The sequence below is a fragment of the Leptonychotes weddellii genome, chromosome 15, assembly GCF_054177405.1.
Source record: "Leptonychotes weddellii isolate Sample4059 chromosome 15, ASM5417740v2, whole genome shotgun sequence".
NCBI classification, from domain to species: domain Eukaryota; kingdom Metazoa; phylum Chordata; class Mammalia; order Carnivora; family Phocidae; genus Leptonychotes; species Leptonychotes weddellii.
In genome coordinates, this window is record NC_138383.1 from 49227603 (window position 1) to 49251526 (window position 23924).

The following is a 23924-nucleotide window of genomic DNA, read 5'->3' on the forward strand; positions in this document are numbered from 1 at the left end:
CCACGGCCCGCGCCCCGCTCACCTCCACGGCATGCACCCCGCTCACCTCCACAGCCCACACCCCGCTCACCTCCCCGGCCCGCACCCCACTCCCCACTCCCCGGCCTGCGCCCCCCTCACCTCCACGGCATGCACCCCACTCACCTCCACGGCCCTCGCCCCGCTCACCTCCACGGCCCACGCCCCGCTCACCTCCACGGCATGCACCCCGCTCACCTCCACGGCCCTCGCCCCCCTCACCTCCATGGCCCGCACCCCGCTCACGTCCACGGCCCGCACCCCCCTCACCTCCACGGCCTGCACCCCGCTCCCCACTCCCCGGCCCGCCCCGCCCTGCATGCACCCCGCTCACGTCCACAGCCCACACCCTGCTCACCTCCATGGCCCGCACCCCGCTCACCTCCACGGCCCGCACCCCACCCACGTCCACAGCCCGCACCCCACTCACCTCCACGGCCCGCACCCCGCCCACGTCCACGGCCCGCACCCTGCTCACCTCCATGGCCCGCACCCACATGCACAGGGACTTGGCAGCGAGTGAGACTCTGCCGATGATGTCAGGCTGGAAGTCTGGCTGCGCACAGTAGGCCCCAATTTTCTTCAGAACCTTATCTGAGATATTGTCTTTATCAAAGTGGATCAGGGATTTGATGAAGTTCTGCTCCCCTGAGGGATGAAACGGCGGGGGCGGGGGGGCCCTCAGCCAGAGGGCCTCACCCTCCTTATCCAGCCTTCGCCTCCACCGCGCAGGCGCAGCCGTATTTTTCCTGGGCTGGGCTGATCCGGCCTCATCCCAAGTTCCCCACTGACCTTGCTTCCATCCCTGGAAACTCCAAGCCGCCAGGACCCTCCCCAGTCTTCCTAGCCCCCTCTGCCACCACTTTCCTTGGACACTCGCAGCCAATCCCCCCGGCCACCGGAACGCGCATGCAAACACGTACACACACACACACACACACACACACACGCGCACAGACACACCATCACTTCTGTATGCTTCGCACTGACTTTTCAGGGCAGGGGTCCCCCACCCACAGCTTGCAGGCTTTATTCTACCAAGCCTCTGGTTTCACATTTTCCGATTCTTGTCCTTTTGGGGGGCCAAAGGCATTCCTGCCCTTGGATTCTGAGATATATTCCTGTATCTTTTTTTTTAAAGATTTTATTTATTTATTTGAGAGAGAGAGAACGAGAGACAGAGAGCACAAGAGGGAAGAGGGCAGAGGGAGAAGCAGACTCCCTGCTGAGCAGGGAGCCCGATGCGGGACTCGATCCCGGGACTCCAGGATCATGACCTGAGCCGAAGGCAGTCGCTTAACCAACTGAGCCACCCAGGCACCCTATTCCTGTATCTTTATGACGATTTCCTTTTGTTTCTTTTAAATTAAGAGGAGTTGTTTTCTGTTACTTACGACCAAAAAATCTTAACTGCTAGTTACGTCCATTCCTTCCTATTAGGCTCTACCCGCTCTTGAGGGTGGAAGGCACACCTCACTCGTCTCTGTCTCCCCAAGTGCCTGGCGCACAGCAGACAGTTAGTAAGCACGGGGTGAACGGGCATTGGTCACGCCGTGGCTCTCCAGCTTACCTAGCTGCCGCTTGGCCTCTGCCCACGTGGGCTCGTTGCCTCGAAGAATCATGACGGCCTGCATCACGATTTCCACTTGGGCGGGGGGCCGGCCGTAAGACTTGATCTCTCCTATGTCCTTCTTGTTCAGGGACTCCAGGGCCTGGGCAAAGCAACTCACTTAGGGAGTAGGGCCCGAGGGGACTCGGGGTAGGACAGGTCCCAGCCGAGGCCCGCCTGCCTCTTCCCACTTCCCCGGGGACTGGGAGGACGAAGCAGGCTGGTCCCATCCCCTTCCCTGGGCCTCCCCGCTCTGATACCCTCATGGCTTCCTCCAGGGCTGGCAAGGCCTCTTCTAGATCCTTCTGGGCGTTGTCAGCCAGGGCCTGGCACTTGACTTCCTCGATGGCAATCTTCTCACTATTGGCCGTGACCGCCTAGGGACCAAGAGGACTCGTCTTGGCCTCGGGCGAAGGTGGGGGGCAGTGTTGGCAGGAAGGATGAAAGTTTGAGGAGCGGCCTGGGCAGTCCCTCACATGGTCGCTGAGGGCGACCGGGAAGCCCCTGTCGGTGAGCACTGGTAGGGCTGGGGGTGGGGCGCGGGGCGGGGCACGGGGCGGGACCGGGGGCGCGCGCGGGGTGGGGAGCACCTTCTGCTGCTCGTCTGCTTCTCGCTTCTGCTGCACGATGATGACCAGGTATTCCTCGCACTGCTTCTGGAACTCAGCCACCTTCTTCTTGGCGTCCTCCAGCTCCAGGGACATCACTTCCACCTTCTCTCTGGTTTCGTCGATCTTAAACAGTCCCGTCCGCAACTTGTTGGCCTGGTCCAGCAGCTCCTGCCGCTTCTCTCCCAGCAACCTGGGGCGTACAGGAGGGGACAGCGCCTGGGAAGGCTGGGCCCCCGGAAAGGGGAGCACCCCAGATGGGTCCCCGTCTCCCTTTCTGTTGCCGCCGTCACCACCACTGTGAGGTTTCTATCACTTCCTGCCTGGATCACTGCTAACAGGTCCCCAGCCGGTCTTCCTGCTTCCAGACTCTGATCCCTCTGGTTTATTCCGCACACCACCGTCAAAGCACCTGTTACGTGCTGTTGTCCTCACGCCCACTCCCCACGAGGAGCTCCCACTGCTCCCCACTGTGCAGCGAGCAGGGGCGGCCTTGAACCAGCAAACACCAGCCTCTCCCCAGGGGGTGGCCACCCCTCATCTCCACCCCGTTTCTCCCACGTGGGAAGGAATGTGGGCTCCGTGTTGACACGATTTCTGAGTTTTAAAGAAAAGCTGGGAATCTGGACTTTTCTAAGCCTCCGGTGTTCAATGTTAGCAACTTACTCAAAAAGTTTTCAACACTGTACAGGCCAAAAAAAAAAAAAAAATCTATGCAGGATTATTTTCTGGGCTAAGTGAGAAAATGTGCATGAAGGGCTCAGCACAGTGACTGGACCCAGGTACCCAGGGAAGGCAGGGGCTTTCTTTGGCTAACTGCGGAACTGCAAGCCCCTAGAAGAGTGCACAGCACATAGTAGATGCTCAGAAAGTACGGTAAGCGGATGAGTAAGTGCGGGTGATCATTACTGTTACAAGTGGCTTTTTCTTCGCCTTGATCAAAATACCGAATCCAATCAATGAGGTGGGTTGCTTCTTTTTTTTTACATTTGTCTTAGATCTTTCAAAGCAAAATATTATGTTGTGCACATGAAAAGGCACTCAGTGCAACTTTAGAAATGAATATATGATTCTTGAGAAGGGTGTAAAGTCTAGAAGAGGGTGGACTTAAGGGTGGAGAGGAGAGGACTGGTCTCTGTCTCGTGAGCATTTACAGCACCATCACCATTATACTGTGCTTGGGAAAGAAACGTCATCCCAGAAAATAAGGACAGAACAGAGAGGGTGTAGGGAGGAGTCCTGGCCTGAGGGCTCTAGAGATGCGAACCCCAGCTCTCTCTCTCACCGCCCCCCCCCCGCACCTCAGCCTCTGCCCCAGGGCGCCTGGCTCCTTGACCCCCCGGGCCGGCTCTGGATGTTTCCCAGCCCATCGTTGCAGCGAGCTCCCTGGGCCTCCCCGTGCTCCACGCCTCTGCACACCTCTTGTACCCAGACACGAGCTCCAGGTAGTTGGTAGGTGTGACATGGTTGTATCTCCGGAGCTCCAGCAGCATCTTCTGGGAGTACTGCACCACTGACCAGTGCATGGTGACAAAGATCTTGGCCACCTTCCTGTGGACCTGAGCCCCGTGGGAAAGGACGGAAGACCGGGAGTGAGGGCGGGTGGAGAAGGGACGCGGGAGGGGGCCTGGGGCTGGGCGTGCGGGGGAGCACTCACGTTCTCCTGCGTCCCCAGGTCCACCCCCATGAGGTACTTCTCAGCCACCTCCAGCAGGGCCTCATGGGGCCACTCGGAGAACCAGTTGATGGTTGTGCAGTTCACCAAGGCTGGGTATTGGCGGATCCAGTTCCTGGGGAAGGGTTTTGAGAGGCATTCAAGCCCCTTTGTGGAGGCAGGCAGCCTCCACTCCTGGCCTCCTCACAGGTCCATCCACTTTCCAGGGACCTAAGTGTCCCATCCCCTTGCTCCTGTGTTTCCTTGTCCTCCCAGTCCCACTCCCCTGAGAGCTAGCTCAGTGTAGCATTTAGGAACAGGTTCTGGTTCTAGCTGTGGATCTCAGGCAGGTGTGCTAACCCTTCCAACATCAGTTTCCTCATCTCTAAAATGAGAGTAACGTGGGGCACCCGGGGGGCTCAGTGGGTGGAGCGTCCGGCTCTTGATTTCAGCTCTTGGGGTCGTGGGATCGAGCCCCGCCTCGGGGTTCACGTTCAATGTGGAGTCTGCTTGAGATTCTCTCTCTCCCTCTCTCTCTCCCCCCACTCGCTCTCTCTCTCTCTCTCTCAAAAATAAATAAAATCTTTAAAAAAAATAAAATGGGAATAACAGGAATACGAATCCGGGTTGTTACTGGATTCAGTGAGGTGACACACGTAAAGTGCGTAGTGTAGCTCCCGGTGCGTGGTAAATACACCGTACCACAAACACGAAAACAAACAACATGGGAGCCCAAATCGCCTCTCCCTGCAATTCTCTGTCTCCCTCCTCCTTTCTGCTGCCCTTAAAAATCAAGTCACAGCAAGAACGGGTCGACAAAACATGATATATACATATAATGGACTATTATTCAGCCTTAAAAAGGAAATTTTGGGACTTTGAGGCGTGTGACCACACAGATGAACCTTGAGGACACGAACCGAGTGAGCTAAGCCAGACACAAAGACAAATACGGTATGATTCCACTTATATGAGATATCTAGGGTAGTCACTCGCAGAAACAGAAAGGGGCCAGTGGTTGCCGGGGGCTGGGGGGTGGAGGAAATGGGGAATTATTCAGTGGGTATAGAGTTTCAATTTTGCAAGATGAGAAAGTTCTAGAAATCTGTTGCACAATCTGTTGTGAATATATGCTTAACTATACCGAGCTGGACACTTGCAACATGGTTACGATGGTAAATTTTGGTTATTTTGTTTTTGTAAAATCACAACTAAAAATTTAAGAACAAAACGCAAAGCCACAACAAGACACTCCAGTCATACTGAAAGGGAGGGGACGCGTCCTCTGTAAGCAGCAGAACTGGGGAAAGAAGGCGAGGTCTAGGGAAAGGGGGGCGCCGTGCAGGGGCTGGGGAGCCGGGGCTGTTGAGGAGATCTCCCCCACCCCGGGAAGACAGGGGGGCCGAGAGAGGAGCGGGGAGGGGGGGAGTGGGGGCCAGGACAGAGGGAGGGAGAGGCGGTCACAGGGGTCACCTGAAGGGGTCGCCCACGGGGCTGAGGCAGAGAATGATGTGCAGGTTGTCCCGCACGCGCTCAATGAGGTAGGCAAAGAGGCTGTCGGAGGACTGGGACACCTGCTCGGCCTTGGCCTGCTCCACGATGTGTGCCTGGATCTGCACGGAAGCGACACGGGCTCGCAGGGCTGCACGGTGGCACTCGGTTTGGGGGAGGGAGGCACAGAGGGGACGCAGCAGCTGGTGGAGGGCGTGGGAGGGCGTGGGAGGGCTCGTACCTCTTCGAATTCATCAGTCTTGTAGAGATTGGGGACCTCGCCTGAGCTCAGGATGTTGTTGATGTCCTCCAGGAACGACTCGTCAGCGATCTGGGTGTCCACGAAAAGGAAGGACGTTGCCTTGAGCTCTACTCCCGCCTGGCGGTACAGACGCTTGATATCTGGGCCGGAGGAGGGGAGGAGGAAGACGGGACAGGCGGACGTCAGATGCGCCATCCTGTCCCTTGTCCCCTTCCCGCCGCCCCCAGCCTGCAACCCGCGCACCGCCCCGCCCTCCGCCCACTGGGCCTGAAAGGCTCACCCCCAACCTCCATCGCTCCCCACTCTTGTCACCGCAGGAAGACAGGCATCTGACTTTTCATGCCAGCCCCAGCCCACGCCGGTTCGGAAGCCCAGCCGTACCTTCTCGGAACTCCTGCTTTCGATAATGTTTGGTGACCTCGATCTGGAAGGTGATGTACTTGCAGATGGAGGAGGCCAGGCGGGCCAGACTCTGGCGCCCACTGCCCCCGATGCCCACCAAGAGCATGTTGCCCCGAGGCTGTCCGATGACCCGCACGATCCGCGTGACTGAGGAGTGGGGGGGCAGGGCAGTGAGGCGGCGGAGAAAGCTCGGGGGGCACCCTGGGGCCCTCAGCTAGTGACCGGGACGCCTGAAACTGAAGGACAGGGACCGAGAAGTGTGGGGCAAGGCCGATGCCTGGAGCCAGCTTGAGCAGCCACCACCATGGAGGAAAAGCCATCTGGGGCCCGAAAGGAAGGCACCTTCCCGGACTTGCTTGGGAACAGCCGGCCGTTGGGGTGCCGGCCAGGGGTGGCGGAGGGGCCGCTCACTGTGCTCGACAGCCTCTCGGAAGAGCACCAGCTGCATTGGTACCACCCCGGGGGACAGGTTGTACTCGCGGAGTGCCGTCTCCATGGCCGCCTTCAGTACTGCCAGGTCGATCAGGTCCTCGTAGACCCTGGGCTCCCTCAGGAAGTCCCCTGGGCCGGGGGACGTGAGGCTCAGATTTCCAGTGGCCAGCCCCCACCAGACCCCCCCGCAAGGGCCCCGGCCCCCCTCCCACACCCGTAGCCTGTAGCAGCCGGCCGCGGCGCCAGCTCACCGAAGATCGGAGAACGCTTGCTGGGACAGAGATTATGAAACGTGAGGTCAAAGAAGGAGCCGAGCTTGTCGCTGAGGATGCCCACGAAGGCCTCCACGTCTGCTGCCTCCACCAGCCGGTCCGAGAAGACTCTGTCGGGAGGGAGTGGGCTGAGACCCCGGAATGCAGGGGCCGGGCAGGGGCTGGGCGCCAGGCTCGGGAGGCCCGCGTCTGGCGTCTGTCCGGGGCGTCTGTCCGGCCTCGGGTGGGGCATGGGCACCTCACCTGAAACACTCGTGGATCCAGAGTCGTGTGATGCTGGACTTGGTGTCGTGGAAGTCCTTGTTGGCCCTGAGCATTCCCTGAAACACCTGCGGAAGGGGCGTGGCCGGTGGGCCGCGGGAGTCCCCTCCAGGCTGGAGCGGGAGGTGGGGAGGCTGGGCTGGGAGGGTGGCTCACCTTGGAGATGTCCCGGAGGTTGAAGAGGTAGTGGATCTTGGCGGGCGTGGGCAGGAAGCGCTGCACCACCGTGTTGTACACGTCCAAGGTCGCCTCGGTCACCACGTTCCCAATGGGCTTCACCTCCTCCTCGAAGTCCTGAAGCTTCTGATTGATCATGGTGCCAAATATTCGGATGATCTGGGACTCCTAGGAATAGGCCCTCACACTCACTTTCGCAGGCTCCTGGCCCACCAGGCTGTGCTGGGACCCCGGTGAGGCCAGCCCGGCATTCATCTTGGGGGCCGACTTTAAAGGAGCGCCAAAACCCCCCACAAAATCAAGAGAAATAATGTGTTTGTGCGATATTCAAAAATCAAAACAAATGCAGAATATGCACGATGAACAAATAAACAACGTTTTAAACAAAGACGGGTCAGGATTGCCGCGGTTTCCTTTTGGCTCGGGCTCTGATATCGCTCAGCAACGCACGGCGCCAATCCCGTAGATTTATGTAACACCGTGGTCTTTGTTCATGGTGAACTGTGGGCATCGGCTGCTTTGACATCGCATTAACATGTGCTTTATCTTGATTACTGAGGCTTCTGGGGTGCCCCCGAGGGCCTCACTCAGCTCCCCGAATCCTGGCGCTGCTCTTGGCTGTCAGCAGCAGGATCTACGTTCCTCAGTCTACTCGGGCCCCCTGAGCTCTCTGCCCCGCATCGGGCTTCACATTCCCCAAGCCCCAGCTACACTTGCCTCCCACGCTAGCAGCCCCCCTCCCTGCGTAACGGCCCCCACACGCACCTCTGCTCAGGGGTCCCCCCGGCCCTCGTCGATCTGCCCCCTCGTCCTCGGGGACATGGTCGGTTTTGCCTCTTACAGCACCCCCCCACCCCCTGGGTCCCCATTACGCCCTCACTGTGGGGAAGGTCATGTTGATGATGTTGAAGCGACTCTGGAACCTCGGAGAAATGACAGTCCGTCCGCCCCCGGGGGGGCCCATGGCAGCCATCAGGAACATGTCCTGGGGAGCAGAGACAGGACGGGGTGGGACAGGCCAGAGAGGGAAGAGACAGGGCATGGGAGGGGGGTAAAGGGAGCGAGGATAGGTAGAGGGGCCAGGATGAGCAGGAACAGGGAATGAGGGAAGGTGAATGGAAGGGAGGGATCGGGGACATTTCCTCGAGAATGAGCAAAGTGACATGTTTGTTTTTATTTCATTGTGATCCATATACCCAAAATAGAAAATACAGGTCAGCGAAAGAACATTTTCTAGGCTCTGTCTTCTTTTCCTCTGTGTGTGCGCACGCGCGCGTGTTTTCTTTCCCAGAAACAGAAGAATGCGCTGTTAGTAGAGTTTCTGAGGGCCAGATGGACGGGCACCCCAGCAATGAGGATGGAAGGGCTGCTGCCCATCCATTTGGGAGAAAGAAACCAACAAGGAGCTCAGAATCCCATGGGCGCAGAGCCCGACTGGAAGGAGATGCTGGGAGGGCAGGGGGGACGCGGGGATGCAGGACGGGAGTTGGGGACCCTGGGCACCTGGGCCACTCTGGGTGGTGGCAGGGTTGGCATGTGAGCTTGGGGAAGGGGTGGAAGTGGGAGCATGGGGCAGAGACACTGACGAGAGTCAACGATAGGGACTGAGGATTCAGGAGCCGGGTGTGTGGGTAGGGAGGAGTACAGGATTCCGGGGTTCTTTCCTGGGGTCCCCAGGGAGTGGGGACCGAACCTCCATGGCAGGAAACAGAGGCCTGGAGAACAACTTCTCGGGAGGCTTACTCGAATGTACTTGATGGTCTGCTTCACGCGGTCATACCAGAAGCCGTAGTCGATCCAGAGGCGGATCAGCTCCAGTGGGGGCTGGGACCCAAACGTGTCCTTCGCTGGCATGTTTAGGTCATCCATAAAGGTGATCATGCTCTTGCCCCCGAACGGCACGTAGACGCCCTTGGTTCGCTTCTCCACCCTGCTCTCGATGATGCTCTGCAAGTTGTTGGATGTGGTCTGGTGGAAGAGATATGGGACGAATGCTGGGGCCTCCCAGGAGAAACAGGGGTTCGAGAGGAGTGCGGTGAGGCTCTCAGATCCCCGGGTCCCACAGCGCACCTGTGCAGACATGTTGACGATGAGCACCGACCACTGGCTGGAGGGCAAGGACTGGAGGACACTCTGGGCGATGGACGTCTTTCCAGTCCCCACGGGACCCACCAGCAGGACGGGGTTCTGGTTGGCCACCAGGGCGCTCACCAGATAGTTGTAGCGAACAGTGTCGACCGTGGGCACCATGATCTTATAGAAGGGGGAGCTGGGGAGGAAAGGGGGCCTTGTCCAAGGGCCTGGGCTGCTACTTCCCAACGCTGGCTTCCCTCTGCCTCCCGACCTGCATCTTCCTTACACATCACCCGCCCTGCCTCCTGAGGGGCCTGGAGATCGGGCGTCCTGCTTCCTCCTTAGGGACCCTGGCCCAGGCCCTCCAGATTCTGCTCCCTGCATTCCAGAGGCGCCCCCCGTCTGGGAGCCCCCCCGCCCTGCCACAGCTCACTTCTGCTTCGGGCCACATCTCCCAGCAACCACAGCCCCAGGCCCTGCTCTCACTTGGGAGGGTAGCGCCAACTCTTAGGGAGCTTATTCTCAAATGACGTCCAGGTGCGCATCTTGGGGTCCACGAAGTACTCGTACACTGTGTCCTAAGGAGGGAAGGCGTGTGAGGCTACGAAAGCCTTTGCTAGCTCTCCCCACCAGCGGAAGTGCTCCCGGACTGCTGCAGGGGAGCCAGGCGGCCGGACACCGAGCACCGCTGGGGCTGCAGGTCCCGACCTTATTTGGAAAGGAGCCCTCCATCTCTCGGAGGTAACTGTCCATCTTCTTGCGTCCCTCCTCGTCCACGGAGGCGCAAATGGACCAAATCATGCTGAACACAAAGGTCAGCTCCACCATGGAGACGTAGTTTTCACCGTCGGCTGGGTTCACCTGGACAGACGAGAAGGGGCAATAGCCTCGCTCTATAAGAGACGAACAGGGCATCTATTTTGGCAGATGGCCACAAAGGCTTAGAGTTCGCCCCCCTTCCTGGCTCTGTTCAGAAAACCATGTGGTTGTAGATGAAGCTCAATCTCAAACAGTCAGATAAACCTGAAACTTCTGGTAGCTCAGAGTTGCCCTGAGTCTCATCTTTGCTGCATCATAAAGACACGGCACCGACACGGTGGGGCGGCCGACTCCTGATTTCGGCTCAGGTCGTGATCTCAGGGTCCTGCGATCGAGCCCCGCGTCGGGCTCCACGCTCAGCAGGGAGTCTGCTTGAGACTCTCCCTCTGCCCCTCCCCCCACTCCCTCTCCCTCTCTCTCTCTCTCAATTAAATAAAAACTTAAAAAAAAAAAAAAAAAGACACAGCCGTGATGCGGCCACACCACGTCTACCCTGAGGAAGTGCCAAGGGCGCTCAAGGGGACAGGTCCAGGGGCATTCGTGGTGACTTCTTTGTAAGTGCAAAAACTTGGAGATGACCCACACGTCCACCAGTAGAGGAATGGGAAAATACTATGTGTTCTACAGCAGAAGAGCACACAATGGTTAAAAGCAATGAAACTAACCTACACACAGCAATACAGAACCCAAAACCATCCCGCCGCTCAGTAAGTACACTGCAAATGTGGTACATGACACGATACGGCTTTGAAATACGTTTTCTATGGCGACCTATGGGCTTGCGTGTAAATACGTACTTAAGAGGTCTGTGATGAGACCACAGACACATAGAGTAGTTACTCGTCTGTAGAAGAGGGAGCGGACCAGGATTGGGAGGGGAGAGGTGACCCAACAGGACTTCAGCTTTATGTGAAAATTTTTAATTTTTAGAAAGGAAATTAGAGGGGCACCTGGGCGGCTCAGTCGGTGAAGCGACTGCCTTCGGCTCAGGTCATGATCCCGGGGTCCTGGGACCGAGTCCTGCATCAGGCTCCCTGCTCGGCAGGGTCTGCTTCTCTCTCTGCCCCTCACCCCGTTCTTGTGCCTCTCTCTCAAATAAATAAAATCCTTTTTTTAAAAAAGGACATTAGATTCAGCCATTACTTGTGTAATTAAACATGAAATTCGAAAAATAATAATTAAATTTGACAACGTCCCAAGTTCGTGGCAGAAACAGCATGTTTATTTATTGTTAAGTAAGCTGCACGCCCAACATGGGGCTTGAACTCATGACCCTGAGATCAAGAGTCTCACGCTCCACTGACTGAGCCAGCCGGGCGCCCCCAGAAACAGCACGTTTAGACTCCTGCTCTCAACACCTACCCCGAGGGCATGTGGCGCTGTTCGCCCCATCTCTCACCGGCCCCATGAAACAGCCACAGGCCGTGAGCAGGGAGCTCTTGCGAATGGGTTCTGCATTAAGATGCCGAGAACTACAGATAACATGACACACAAGATGCTGTCCAATCCAGAATACTGGACTTGGGCTTAGAATCATCCGCAGTCACCAGGGGTAGGTGGGAAACTGGGTTGAGACTTTACTGTCCGTCATTCTCAACACAGAGTCCTTAGTCTGCCGCTCCAGCTCACCCCAGCACACAGCACATTTCACCGCCCCCCCGGCCCACCCCCCTCAGCACCTGTGTGCCACCGAGACTATACGACAGTCCTTGTTCCGGCCGTGACCTTTGCAAGCTCATCTGCAGGGTTTCCATTTATATTAACTCGACCAGGAACGACGTATACTGTTAGAGATCTTCACTGTCCTATGACTTTATATTAGCGGTTTGGTTATCTGGCAATGTCTTTAAAAACAATCGGAATCATTGCTAGACGGTGGTTTAATCTCAACAGAAAAATGTCCAATTTTAGTCCTCACTCCACAATTCTAAACGAAAAACATTTTTCTTCAATATCAACCAACCTGAAAATTTCTTTTTTTAAATTTTTTTGAAGATTTTATTTATTTATTTGTTTGAGAGAGAGCACAAGCAGAGGGAGAAGCAGGCTCCCCGCCGAGCAGGGAGCCTGACAACGCGGGACTCGATCCCAGGGCCCCGGGATCATGACCTGAGCTGAAGGTTCAATCTGAAAATTTGTAAAACCCCCTCATCAGATTAGGCTGGGAGCTCCTTCCAGCAGAAACGGTATACGAAGGCCTCCTATATACCAAAATTTAACATAAATATTTTGAAAGGATGGAGAAATGAGGAACCAAAGGAACTATCCTCAGCTCCCAAACTACGGTGGGAAATGAGCGTGGGACTTGATTGTGCACTGTAGCGATGGAGAGTCCTGAGTGCGGCATCCCACCCCGTGTACACACGCGCGAACGCACCCACACCGCGGTCAGTGAGGCCTCCCCTTGGGGCCCCTGCTCCACTCACGTCTGTGTTCAGACCGTGTCTCAGGCACACGGTTTCACTCGGGTTGTCCCCGCGGGGCACAAGCCCATGCCACCCTGGCCCTGCTCCGGCCCCTCCTCACCCCGTTCTCCGGCGTGGCCAGGGCCGAGTAGAGCTTGCAGAGGGAGATGATCCCACTGTATTCCGGGAGGGGCACCAACTCGTTGCAATAGTCCTTCTTGAAGGCCAGCATCTTGTTAATGAACTTCTCAAACATGCGCTGAAGGGGTTCTGCCTCGGCCTGGAGTCAAACGACAAGGGGCTCTGCCTCGCTCTCTGCCCCGTAGGCCAGGTGGCTCACTCCCCCACTCCTCAGCTCCCCTCGCACCTTCGGTCTCTTCTCCAGCCAGCTCTGCACGTAGGGCTTCCAGCCCAGGTCAGTGTAGTCGGTGTAGACCATCCCACAGCGAGACACAGTGGCGGGGGAGGCCACGGCCAAGTTCTCCACTTCAAACAGGAGAGACACCTGAGGACACATTTGGTCAGAGCTGCCGACCCCCGTCGGGAGAAACACTCGGCACCCCGGTGCCCCCAAGTGTCTCCATCCGAGCACCAAGCATGGCCCGATGCACAAAGACATAAAGCTTACAAATGACATGCTTTTTAAAAAGAATTTAGGGGTCCCACATCGGGCTCCCTGCTCGGCAGGAAGCATGCTTCTCCCTCTCCCACTCCCCCTGCTTGTGTTCCTGCTCTCGCTCTCTCTCTCTCTGTCAAATAAATAAATAAAAATCTTTAAAAAATAAAAAAATAAATAAAATAAAAAGAATTTAGGGCTTACTTGAGATTAAGCTTATGGAAAACCACTCTCTCGCTCGCACTGAGTGGATGGGAAAGGCTGGGCTTCGCAGCCTGGGAACCCGGGAGCCCGGGCGTAGGGGGAAGGCGGCCGGCGGAGGCCAGGCGGAGGAGGGCTGACCCAGTGTGCACTGGCCGCTCTTCCCCACACCCACAGTAGACCCGGCATTCTTCCCTCGGACACAGGTCTCCCTGAATCCAGGCATCCTCCTCCTCACCTCTCCCACAGAAGCTCCTCATCTGGCGGCGCCCCAGCCCCCCGAGCCCTGCCGCGTGCCCCCTGGCCCCCCACTCCGCAGGGTCTGCACCTGCTCGGGCATCGCGATGCGCTCCCCGTTGATGAGGGTCAGGACTTTGTTGTCGTCCATGACCGAGTTCATGCTCTCGATCCACAGTGTGTCCACGGGGCCATCGAAAAGGATCCACTTCTCATCCGGCTTCTCATCTTGGTAGGAGGAGGATGGTCAGGAAGCTACAACTTTCTCCCCAGACCTCCCTTCACGCTCAGCTCCTCGGGGTTGTGAGCACGCACCTCCTCCTCCTCGTACCTCAGCACGCCCCAGGCCTTTTCCTCCCAAACATGGGCTCTCCACCCCCAGACTGCCCACCCGCCCCCCGACGTGGGCACCTGCACACGCCGTCCGCATGACACTGGACAGGACACCATCTGTCCACTCGTTCGTGTTGAGGTCATATTCCCCATACAGCTCCCCCAGGGACAACGCCTTCGGGTTCAAGGGGAACTCCTAAAAGGGACACAGAAGGGGGTTTTCGAGCTGCAGGCAGACGCCAGTGCCAAGATCTCCGTTTAGGTTCACGTCGCCCCCTTTGTTTCCAGGTGTCTGTATTTGCCCTCGGTCTCTGGTCTCCCCCAGGCCCCCGGGGCCCCAGCCCTGCCCTCCTGGCCCGCACTGCGCGCCCGTCCCGCTGGTCTCCGGCAGGCGCTCCCCCGGCCCAAGTCCGCACCCTGACAGTGTTGAAGCTGGGCTCTCCGGCGCAGCACAAGGAGGACAGGGAGGCCTGGAGGATGCGCCACGAGGTGGTCTTGCCACTGCCCGTGCAGCCCACGATCATGGTGGAGTGGCGGGAGTTCTTGGTCTCGTACAGCTGGATGACCTTGGTGAGGGTGAACCGTGTGCTCTGCAGGCCCATGTCGTGGATCTCCTGCTCGATGACGTCCCGCAGCTGAGGGGGGCGACAGACAGCGGGAGGCCCGTAAACCCCGCTGCCACCTGGGGGGTCACGCTCAGGCTGCCGACGTGGCGCCAGGGCCCCCGCGCTCCGGCCGTCGCTCACTCAGGAGCGGGCCGCTGCAGAGCTGCGAGGCCCGGGGACCCTGCGGAAGGACTGCTCTGGGCCTCAGTGGCCTCCTCTGCTAAATGGGAGCCATGAGGGCGCTTTCCGTGGCAGGTTGTCGTATGGTCTCCCTGCTTCCGCCCCCCACCCCCACCCCCCGAATTCTTTCTCTCTTTCTAGCGAAGCATTTACAAAGACGTATTTCTATCTAACATTCCAGGGGTTTCAAGTGAAGGGATCATTCAGGGTAACTGAACGGTCACTCCTCCGGAGAAGAAAATTCCTGTCCTTCCTAGAATCCTCCTGCCCGCCCCTCCCACGCCACTGCTCTGAGGCAACAGCAGCTCCAGCTGGAGGAGAGGCAAGGAGGCAGGAGGGGAGCCAGGGGCCCGCCGCTCAGGAGCGGGGGGCTGTGGCGGGACAGTGGAGTGTCTGAATAGGTCCAGGCCGTTCCATAGACAAGGAAGCCCGGCGAGGTCGGCTGTCCTGCAAACAGTCACAGCCCGGGGACGGCTCTGCGTGCGTGGGTGAGGTCGGCGGGAGTAGCGAGGACGAGTACCTTGCCGTAGTCAATGACGGGCAGCTCGACGTTGGGGAACAGGTCTTGCACGATGGCGTTGAAGAGCGGCACGTCGACTGAGGTGAGCTTGGCGATGTTCATGTCTCGCATCGAGAGCAGCAAAACCTGGCCGGGAAACGAGGGAGCCTCCGGCCTGAGGAGCCGGGCCCCGGGCGCCCACTCGAACCCCCCCGCCCCGTCCAAAGGGCTGAGGGGCAGGAGGCAAGACCAATGCGGATGGCCGAGCGAGCCGTCAGCAGGACACTGGGTGGTGCAGGAGACAGGCAGCGGGGCGGGGGTCCCAGCCCGGGCACAGGAGCTGAAAAGCTTCAGTGGAGGCGGGGAGGACCAGGGACCCTGGAGGTTCGGGCCCAAGGGCCGTGTCCTCAACCTACCTCCTCATCGGACAGATCTGGCTGCACGCGGCGCTTCTTGCCCGCATAGCGCAGGAGGGAGGTGAGGGCGCGCAGGCCGAAGTCGTAATGGTCCTGCCTGGACAGCTGCTGCACAGCCAGTGAGTACAGGGTGCACACCTTCTTGGCCAGGATCTGGGGAAGGAAAACCGAGGAGGAAACCCCGGCCTCACGCAGGGACAGCGACACACACGCAGCTGGGCCTGAGCCCCGAGGCGGCCAGGCTGGGCTCTGGGGACAATCCTAACGAGAAGATGCTGGCAACGGTGCCGACACGGACCAGGGACCTCCCAGGGGAGAGGCCTCCACACCCTACTGACCGCAAGCCCACGTCCCTTGGGGTGCCTCTGTCCGGGGACTCATCACGGAAGGGACGTCAGAGCGTTAGCGACAAGACGTGATGGGCATACCTTGCAGTTGCCGAAGCCCTCCCCGAAGAGGATGATCTCTGCGATAAGAGTGGAATCAGGCACCACCATGGCAATGGGACGGAACATGGATTTCAGGTTATCTGGCAGCTCCGTGCGGCCGGCATAGCCTGGAAAACAGCACCGTCTATTTAGAACCCAGGCCGCTCCCCGAGGACCCATTGCCCATTCTCAGCCCCATTCTCCCCAACCCTGGCTCGCTCCCCAGTCTCCCCAGCTCCAGCCACACGCTCTCTGCTCCTCGGCTCAGCTCCCGCCCCTCTCTCCTACCTGTGGTCCTCTCCTTCCGTGGGGGTCCTGATCCAGATCCCTTCTGTCTCTCTCTCAGTACCTGAGCCCTGTCCTGCTCTCCCCGCAGACCCTCCCCCAGCCGTTCCCGGGGAACAGTAATGAGAGAGCCCAGGGCCTGCTTTCTGGGAAGAGTCCCATTTCTCCTGCAAAGGGGATGGCAGACAGACCAGGACTCGGGGAGCTGGCCCAGCGGGAGAAGACAGCAAAGCATCCCAAAGGACCAGGCATGTATAGACACACAGCGGTTATTGACCCATTTGGGGTGGACAGTAAGACTGCCTCCCCTTCTCCCAGAAAGCTGGACGTTTATCCTTCCCTCGTGCTGTGCTGTCTCTCTCGCCCCCCTCACTTGGGCTGAACACGCTGGCCTGGAAGGGGGAGGGGGCGAAGGGCTATCGGCCCTGGACGCCCCGTCCTCCTCCCCGCCCCGTACCGGGATTCATGGTGATGAAGATCCCACAGGACCACACCAGGTTTATTTCAAAGCCCTCGAAGTAGAAGCGGGTGAGGCTGGCGGCCAGGGCGGACAGGATGGACAGGATCTGCTGGGCCACCACGGACAGCACCTCCACGTTGATGCGGTTAAACTCGTCAAAGCAGCCCCAGGCGCCGGTCTGTGGGTGGGGAGCAGAGTCGCTGGGGGCCAGAGAAGCACCCGGCCCTCCAACGGGGAGCCCGGCCTGAGAGGTCCTGACCGGTGTGGCGGTCTCCAGGACGCATGTGCTGTCTGGGCTGGGGTGGGAGCAGCGTAGCCCAGGGGTGGTCCCTGGCCAGAACTTTCCAGCCCACAGCACAACCTTGGGGACAATCTCAGGGACAACCTCGGGGAGTACCGGAGCAGGCGCGGGTTGGGAAGAGGCCCGGGGAGGGAACCCGTGAGCAGAGGCCTGCGCTGACCTGTGTATATGCGTTACCTCGTCGAGCCCTCATGTCATCTTCTGAGTTTTCAAATAGGCAAAAATGAAGGCTGAGCGAAGCTCGGGGAGGTGCGGGGACGATGGCAATCATAAGCCCTGAGGCATGGAGTGCTGTACCTTACAAAGCTGGGAGCCGGACTGGGGCTCAGCTGACTGTCTGGGACTGGGAGGGGGTGGCGGGGTGGCGGGGTATGGACCTGAGCCAGGCCCGAGTACATCCTGCCCATGGACTTGTAGTCCAGGCCCTCGGAGCAGTTGACCACGATGACGTATATGCCGAGGGCCTTGCCCAGATCCTTGACGGTCTCTGTCTTCCCCGTGCCCGCTGGGCCTTTGGGGGAGCCCCCCCGATGCAGGTGCAGGGCTGTGGTCAGAGTCATGTAACACCTGACGATCAAGGACAGGACCCGAGTTGGACTCCTGTGTGTGAGCCCCCCTCAGCAGCTGCTGCCCCCGCCCCGCCCCCCTGTCACCACGCCGGCCGACCTGTCGGTCAGCGGGGTGATGACCAGCCGGCCGGAGTTCCCCAAGTACTCGTAGCTGTACTGGAACTGCGTGTTGGTCTGGCGGATCATGCAGTCGTCCAGCTCCTGGGGCAACAGGGCAGAGGAAGGGAGAGGCGGGCTTGGAGGAAGAGCTGATCGGGGAGGCGGGCAGACAGGGAGGCTGCAGTTACAAGACCAGGGCCGTGGAGGAGAGGGTCTACGGCCCGCATGGAAGGTGGGCGCCCACACGACTGCCCCATCCGTCACGGCAGCAGCCCGCGGCCTTCCTGGGCCCGATCCAGGGCCACCCACGGCGAGCACCCACGAGAAAAACGACGTGCTGGTCCTGACTCGGGAGACGGGACCGAGTGCAGAGCTAGGGCCGGGGGCCGGGGCGTCAGGAGGGCGCGGGCCGGGCGCACCTTCTCCCAGTAGAAGCGCAGCTGACTGAGCCACTCGAAGGAGCTGACGTCCACGAGGCCGCTCTTGTACAGCTTCTCCAGCACGTCCCGGGCGTGGACTTCTATTGTCACCAGCGCCACAATTTTCAGCCGTATGATTTTGGTCAGGTTCCCCCTGATGGCTTCCGAATACTTGTTCAGGACGGACACCTGCGGGACGAGGTGGCGGGGAGGAGCGTGGAGGGGGCAAGGCAAGCAAACCCTGACCACGCCTCGCCCCGGCCTCACCGGCTCCCAACCCCACGCTGACCCCGACCCCCCGAAACTCCTGACCCCCAGCCCTTCAAAGCCACCCGGACTTGCCTCGCGGGACTTCCACCACAAACCACCCTTGCTGTGACCCTGACTCAGACTCCAGCGCATCCCCCCCCGCGACACACCCCCGGGGCCCACCCCAGACTTGGAGGGCTCCCCACCTGCTTCTTCTTCATGACCTTGAGGATTTTCTTGTCTCCGCGCTCCTTAGCCGTCAGCAGGCACTTGGTGACGTCAGCCGTCCACTGGATCTGACTGGCAGTGATCACCACCTGGGGCCCACGCAGAGGCTAGATCCGCTGGCCCCGCACGCAGCCCAGCCCCCAAGTCCCAGCCTCTTCCTGGCCCAGGTGCTAGTGCTCGCTCAACAGGCTCCCTCTGTACAGAAGGATGGGGCTCAGGCCTACGGGCAGGAGCTAAGGGTCCAGCACGCAGCGTAGCAAGGCCTTCGCCCAGAACAGGGGGCAGGACGCCTACGTCTGGTGAGACTCGAGATTCGGTCTTGACCTTTGCGGCTCCCTTTGAGCTCTTCCTTGCTCCCTCGTTTCCACCGACCCCGGCTCACCTGGCCAGCCCACTCCTTCACCCACTTGTCCCTCTTGTTAAGAAACTTCTTGAGGGCCAGGCGACAGTTCCGGAGAAGGTCCCGTAGGGTCACCCTCATGGTCCGCTCCACATCACCAAGCCAGGACTGTGGGGGTGGGGGGTGACAGGGCTGAACGGCCAGGCCTCAGGGCCAGAGACAAGCATCCCCAGAGGGCAGGGGCTTAGGAGGGAGGACTCCAGGGCTTTGGGCAGCAGCTGGCTCAGGTCCCGGAGGGAAATGGAGGCATTGGGGGGCGAGGGAAGACGGTCTGCTTTTCAGGTCCAGGGGAGAGGTTAGAGTTTTCAGCAATGGCAGGTGGGTCCCTTCACGGAGATGTTGTCTCCTCACAGAGCCAAGCAAACTTTCCAAGGGGAAGAAGAATCAACTCGATTCTTAGACCCTCACCACTACTCACCTCCACAGGCCCTTCCAGAAGGACTGAGTGGAGGAAGTCAACGTACTCGCCGTCCCCTGAGAACATTCCCACGGCTTCCCATTTGCTGCTGGGTCCCCCAACCTGTAAAAGCAGGAAGCTCGGGATGGTCTGGCCTGCTCACTCCTCATGTCCACCTAGGAGGTACTTGGGCCCTTTGAGGGTAATCTCTGCTCCTCTCCCCTGACCCCAATATTACCAATTCTAAAGAGTTCTATCCCAGATAATCCAGAAGCATTCATATCCCCCTCCTGCTGGGAGGCCACGGCCCCCTCCAAGGCCCCGAGCACCTTGACATTGCCCATCTCCCCCCTGCCCCCCATCCTATCCCGGCCAGCTTGGCCGACCTTCTGCATTCTCAGCAATTTGATGTTGTCAAAGCATTTTTTGAGGTGTGGTTGCACAGCCTCTGGGTTGCGGGACTGGCCCAGAATCTCCAGGAGGTCATCATTGGACAGGAAGTAGAAGCGGGGAAAGATATGGCGCTTGGTCTCTAGATACATATCCAGAGATTTCTGAATGTCTTCCAGAACTGTGTTCATTTCTGTCAGCGTGTCCAGCAGGCCTGGGGGAAGAGCAACGAAGGACATTGCCCCTGCAGTGTGCCCCTGCAGCCACTTTGCCGACTCTCGAATGTTGGGGTACATATCGCCATAATGGCTGCTGGGAGCAGAGACATGTCTCCAAACCACTCAGCACGCTTAGCCCGTCCTCTTCATTAATCCATCATCAAGTGCTCATCATACACTATTATGCATTTTGTACACTATGCATTAACTACACGGTATACGAGATTCCACTAATATATCGACATCTCCTCTCCCTTCGGTCGTAAACGGTCCCTTTCCTCCGGCTCTGCCGGTCACCCCAAGAGCTTCTGGAAATTAGAGACTGTTCTGCACACACACAACCCCACAAGCGAAATCATTAGATTTAAATATATGTCACGTGCACACATCGAAACAGGGCTGCAACCGCTGGGGGTGCCGGGGTCCCTCGGGGTGGAGCGAAAAGAGCACTGGACGGAGGGACAGACAATGGCCATGCAAACTGCTGCTCGTCCACGAACCAGCATGTCCGTTAAGCTCACTGAGCTCTCCCCTCCTTGTGGGTAAAACACTAGTAGCATCCACCTCAGAGAATGACCCACGGTACTAAGTAAAATGGATTCTCAGTGGCAGGTTCTCAATAATCTTAGTTTCCTCCCAGCCTTAGGTTTCGATTGGTTTATTCCCTTGTTGTCCCAGTTTCTAGCTTTCTGAGGAAAGTCTGGACGCCCTGGAACCTGAGGCGACCCTCGCGCCTTCAAGTTCAGAGTCCACGGGCTGCCAGGCCTCCGGGAGGCGACTCAGTAGCCGTGGGTGAGATGAGTTTGGTTTTTGTGTTCCACAAACGGATACCTGTTTCAGTGGCTTTGCTTATATATTGTTCCGAAATGTAATTTTGCCTGTGATCTCGAGTATTTTTTCTAACAGGTGCATGCTGTCCCTCAACTTTGCATATCCTCCTACAAACATTTTATCAGAATAATAAAATGGCTTTTTAGTGCATACCACCAAGGTTCTTGGGAAAATGAAAAACCTTTCAGTTGGCCCAAGGCAAAACAGAGGAGTCCTCCGCACCCCCGGACAGAACTCTTCTCCTCAGGACGCCCACTCTTAGCGCCCATCGCCAGACCTCACTTCCCTGGTTCTTTACCGCACTCCACCACCATCAACCAGGCCTTCCTGTGGGTACGTCTCTCTCCCACCCCCTCACCCCCTCCCACTACAGTACAGCCCTCCCGAGTATTTGTTGAGTTTTGTGCACTGAACTGTTATTCCATGCTCAGAAGAGGCGATGGTGATGGTATGAAGGCCAGCTACAACAGTCTTTTGATGAAGGAAGCACGTGGCCAGGACTTCACACATACTCAGCACCCACCGAGCCTCTGTCAGGACAAGAGGTCATGGAGCTCATGGACAGACCTGGATGGTGGGTGCTCTGCAGAGCGTTGCTGTCCTTGCTCATCCGGTCCATGATGGATTTCCAGTTGTTGTTGATCTGGTCAAATAGGGCTGATTCACTGGGCAGCTGCTTACGGATGTCCTCTCCGAGGAAGATATTCTGAGGGGCGAAGACTTAGGGTGAGAGGCTGTTTCTCACATGCTCCCCACACTCTGCTCCCCACTCCCAGACCAGGAATGACAGCCGAGTGGAAGAGAAGGAGCATCAGAACCAAAGGGCAAGAAGCTCAAGTTCTGGAAGGGAAGTTGGGGTTGGGAGGCCAGATACCTGGGTCCAAGAAGAAAAACGGAAGAAGAGCAAAGGCCTTTCAAGGGGGGACCCAAATGTGAGAGGTCATCACTGAGAGTCAGACGCTTGGGGCCCAGAGGAAGGAGGACTTTAGAAGTGGGAAAACGAGGCTGAGAATAGGGCCAGGATGTAGGTCGGGTGTCAGGAACGGAGAGCGGTTCACAGGAGCAGCTCGGCGAGCGGGTCCTGACCTCTAGGTACATCCACTGGCGCTGCACTGTAAGCACCATCTCAATGACCTCCAAGATGAGGGAGAGGCAGCGCTCCCAGCGGTCCACTTCCTTCTCAAAGGCCTTGACAAAACGAGAGGCCTTCATGGTAGACAGAGCCGCCTGGTTATCTTCCAGGGCCTGGAATACCTCCTCTGTGCCTCTGGGGCGGAAAGCATCAGAATTACAGTCCGTCCGCACCTGCCAAACCTCTGGGGGCTCTGCAGCCCAGCTCGCCCGGCCCGCCCCTCCCCCAGCACCCCAAGGCCCCCTCTACCGGAGTCGGTGATGGCCCTTGTCCTTATAGGGAACTATGTCTAGCTGGATCACGCTCCAGGTCTTGGCAATGTTCTGTAACGCCTGTGGAGAGAAAGCAGGGAACAGAACAATCCAGTATTCGGTCCGCAAAGGGAACAGAACTTGGAGGGGCCGTGGGACCATGAGAAGCTGGCCGCCCGAGGCTCGCGAAGTGGGGGAGGCGAAGTGGAGGGGGCGCAGTCGTACCAATTCTATAGCCAGCTCTTTGGTGGCCGACGCAGAGATCTCCCCGATTTTCTCCACATGCTGGTCCATCCGAAGATCCACAATCTGCTCCAAGGTGAAGCGGTCAGATTCCTGATCAAACTCCCGTTGGATCTCATCTCTGACCTGATCCCAGTGCCTGCAGTCAGGGACAGAAGTCAGAGCATGAGGCCGGACATCAGGGTCTCCTGGAACGTGTTAGCATCGAGCTGCAGGCTTTCTCTCTCCCATTGGGATAGCATGATTCCATATACGTATTGATATTATATATTAAATAGGCCCTAAGATGCACTCCCGGGCACTGTGGGGACTGCAGAGATTGAGGTGCTGATTCTCTGGAGAGGGAGTTCAGACCGATCATTGCGAGTTTACTGTGGACAGATTATGCGCGGGGCCAAGCACTGTGCATGAGACGGCTCACTTAATTCACACGCCTGCTATCAACGAGGAACTTTGGTTCTTCCACCTGAGCCCGAGGAACCTGAGCCTAGGGGAGGTCGAACAACTTAGGCGGGTGTATGGTCAGGTTGTACTTAACTACAGGACACATAAGGGTGAAACCCGGCAAAAACACCATCGTGGACGCAACACAGAAGAAGTGAAATTACTTCCTTCTAAATGGATAATTATTACAACGTCATCTATAAAATAGCCCATTCTGGGGCACCTGGGTGGCTCAGCTGGTTAAGTGACTGCCTTCGGCTCAGGTCACGATCCCAGAGTCCTGGGATCGAGTCCCATATCAGTCTGGTCCTCCCTCTGACCCTCCCCCTTCTCATGCTCTCTCTCTCTCTCATTCTCTCTCTCTAATAAATAAAATAAAATAAAAATCTTAAAAAAATAATAATAAAATAGCCCATTCCGTCCTCCATGGCCTCAAAGGCCTCTCCTATCATGTAATCAAAAGAGCAAAACTTGCAAATAAAATTATGAAGTATTTAGAGGAAAGTACGGAGAGAACTCAGGTTTAGCCCTGGCGGGGAGGTGGGGGGGCGGGGAGGCGGCGGGGAGGTCTTCTTAGATGAGGCCCAGAAGCAAAACCCATGAAGGAAGAAGGGAATACCTTTGGCTACATCAGAATAAAACCTTTCGGGGGTGCCTGGGTGGCCCAGTCAGTTAAGCGTCCGACTCTTGATTTCGGCTCAGGTCATGATCTCAGGGTCGTGAGATCGAGCCCCGAGTCGCGCTCAGTGCTTGAGATTCTCTCTCCCTCTCCCTCTGCCCCTCCCCCCCAAAAATAAAATAATCTTTTTTTAAAAAAAGAATAAAACCTTTTGTAGACAGAAGACGTCAAGACAGAACAGAGTGCTGGGAGACGGCGGGGGAAGGGAACAGAGGAGCCGGGAAGGCCAGAGGACCCAGGACAGCATGGGAGACAGAGGACGGGGCGGGCTCGAGGGAGGGAAGGCTCCCCGGGGGCGCGTGTCTGTGGGCAGGGGCAGGGGGATGTGGTC

At 58.0% G+C, this 23924-nt stretch overlaps 2 protein-coding genes across 2 annotated transcripts in view; one reads left to right on the forward strand and one right to left on the reverse strand.

The window, feature by feature from the left end:
- DNAH2 (dynein axonemal heavy chain 2) overlaps window positions 1-23924 on the reverse strand; it is an 82560-nt gene that overhangs the window by 22213 nt on the left and 36423 nt on the right. The window contains exons 27-64 of the mRNA XM_081805789.1: window positions 22453-22609; window positions 22226-22308; window positions 21931-22111; window positions 21412-21550; window positions 19792-20009; window positions 19427-19528; window positions 18991-19116; window positions 18587-18697; window positions 18132-18320; window positions 17711-17814; window positions 17422-17611; window positions 16741-16921; window positions 15999-16126; window positions 15571-15723; window positions 15176-15301; window positions 14287-14505; window positions 13949-14066; window positions 13629-13765; window positions 12851-12988; window positions 12605-12763; window positions 9968-10120; window positions 9746-9837; window positions 9257-9455; window positions 8930-9154; window positions 8067-8171; window positions 7166-7354; window positions 6992-7077; window positions 6728-6858; window positions 6456-6605; window positions 6024-6191; window positions 5622-5782; window positions 5363-5502; window positions 3893-4025; window positions 3655-3794; window positions 2218-2428; window positions 1888-2004; window positions 1589-1730; window positions 497-666 (exon numbers count right to left, since the gene is read on the reverse strand). Coding sequence (XP_081661915.1) covers window positions 497-666; window positions 1589-1730; window positions 1888-2004; window positions 2218-2428; window positions 3655-3794; window positions 3893-4025; window positions 5363-5502; window positions 5622-5782; window positions 6024-6191; window positions 6456-6605; window positions 6728-6858; window positions 6992-7077; window positions 7166-7354; window positions 8067-8171; window positions 8930-9154; window positions 9257-9455; window positions 9746-9837; window positions 9968-10120; window positions 12605-12763; window positions 12851-12988; window positions 13629-13765; window positions 13949-14066; window positions 14287-14505; window positions 15176-15301; window positions 15571-15723; window positions 15999-16126; window positions 16741-16921; window positions 17422-17611; window positions 17711-17814; window positions 18132-18320; window positions 18587-18697; window positions 18991-19116; window positions 19427-19528; window positions 19792-20009; window positions 21412-21550; window positions 21931-22111; window positions 22226-22308; window positions 22453-22609 — 5671 coding nt within the window. The remainder of the gene's footprint in view (window positions 1-496; window positions 667-1588; window positions 1731-1887; window positions 2005-2217; window positions 2429-3654; window positions 3795-3892; window positions 4026-5362; window positions 5503-5621; window positions 5783-6023; window positions 6192-6455; window positions 6606-6727; window positions 6859-6991; window positions 7078-7165; window positions 7355-8066; window positions 8172-8929; window positions 9155-9256; window positions 9456-9745; window positions 9838-9967; window positions 10121-12604; window positions 12764-12850; window positions 12989-13628; window positions 13766-13948; window positions 14067-14286; window positions 14506-15175; window positions 15302-15570; window positions 15724-15998; window positions 16127-16740; window positions 16922-17421; window positions 17612-17710; window positions 17815-18131; window positions 18321-18586; window positions 18698-18990; window positions 19117-19426; window positions 19529-19791; window positions 20010-21411; window positions 21551-21930; window positions 22112-22225; window positions 22309-22452; window positions 22610-23924) is intronic.
- FXR2 (FMR1 autosomal homolog 2) overlaps window positions 18331-23924 on the forward strand; it is a 126668-nt gene continuing 121074 nt past the window's right edge. Inside the window, exon 1 of the mRNA XM_081805783.1 lies at window positions 18331-18336. The gene's annotated coding sequence lies outside the window, so the exon portion shown is untranslated. The remainder of the gene's footprint in view (window positions 18337-23924) is intronic.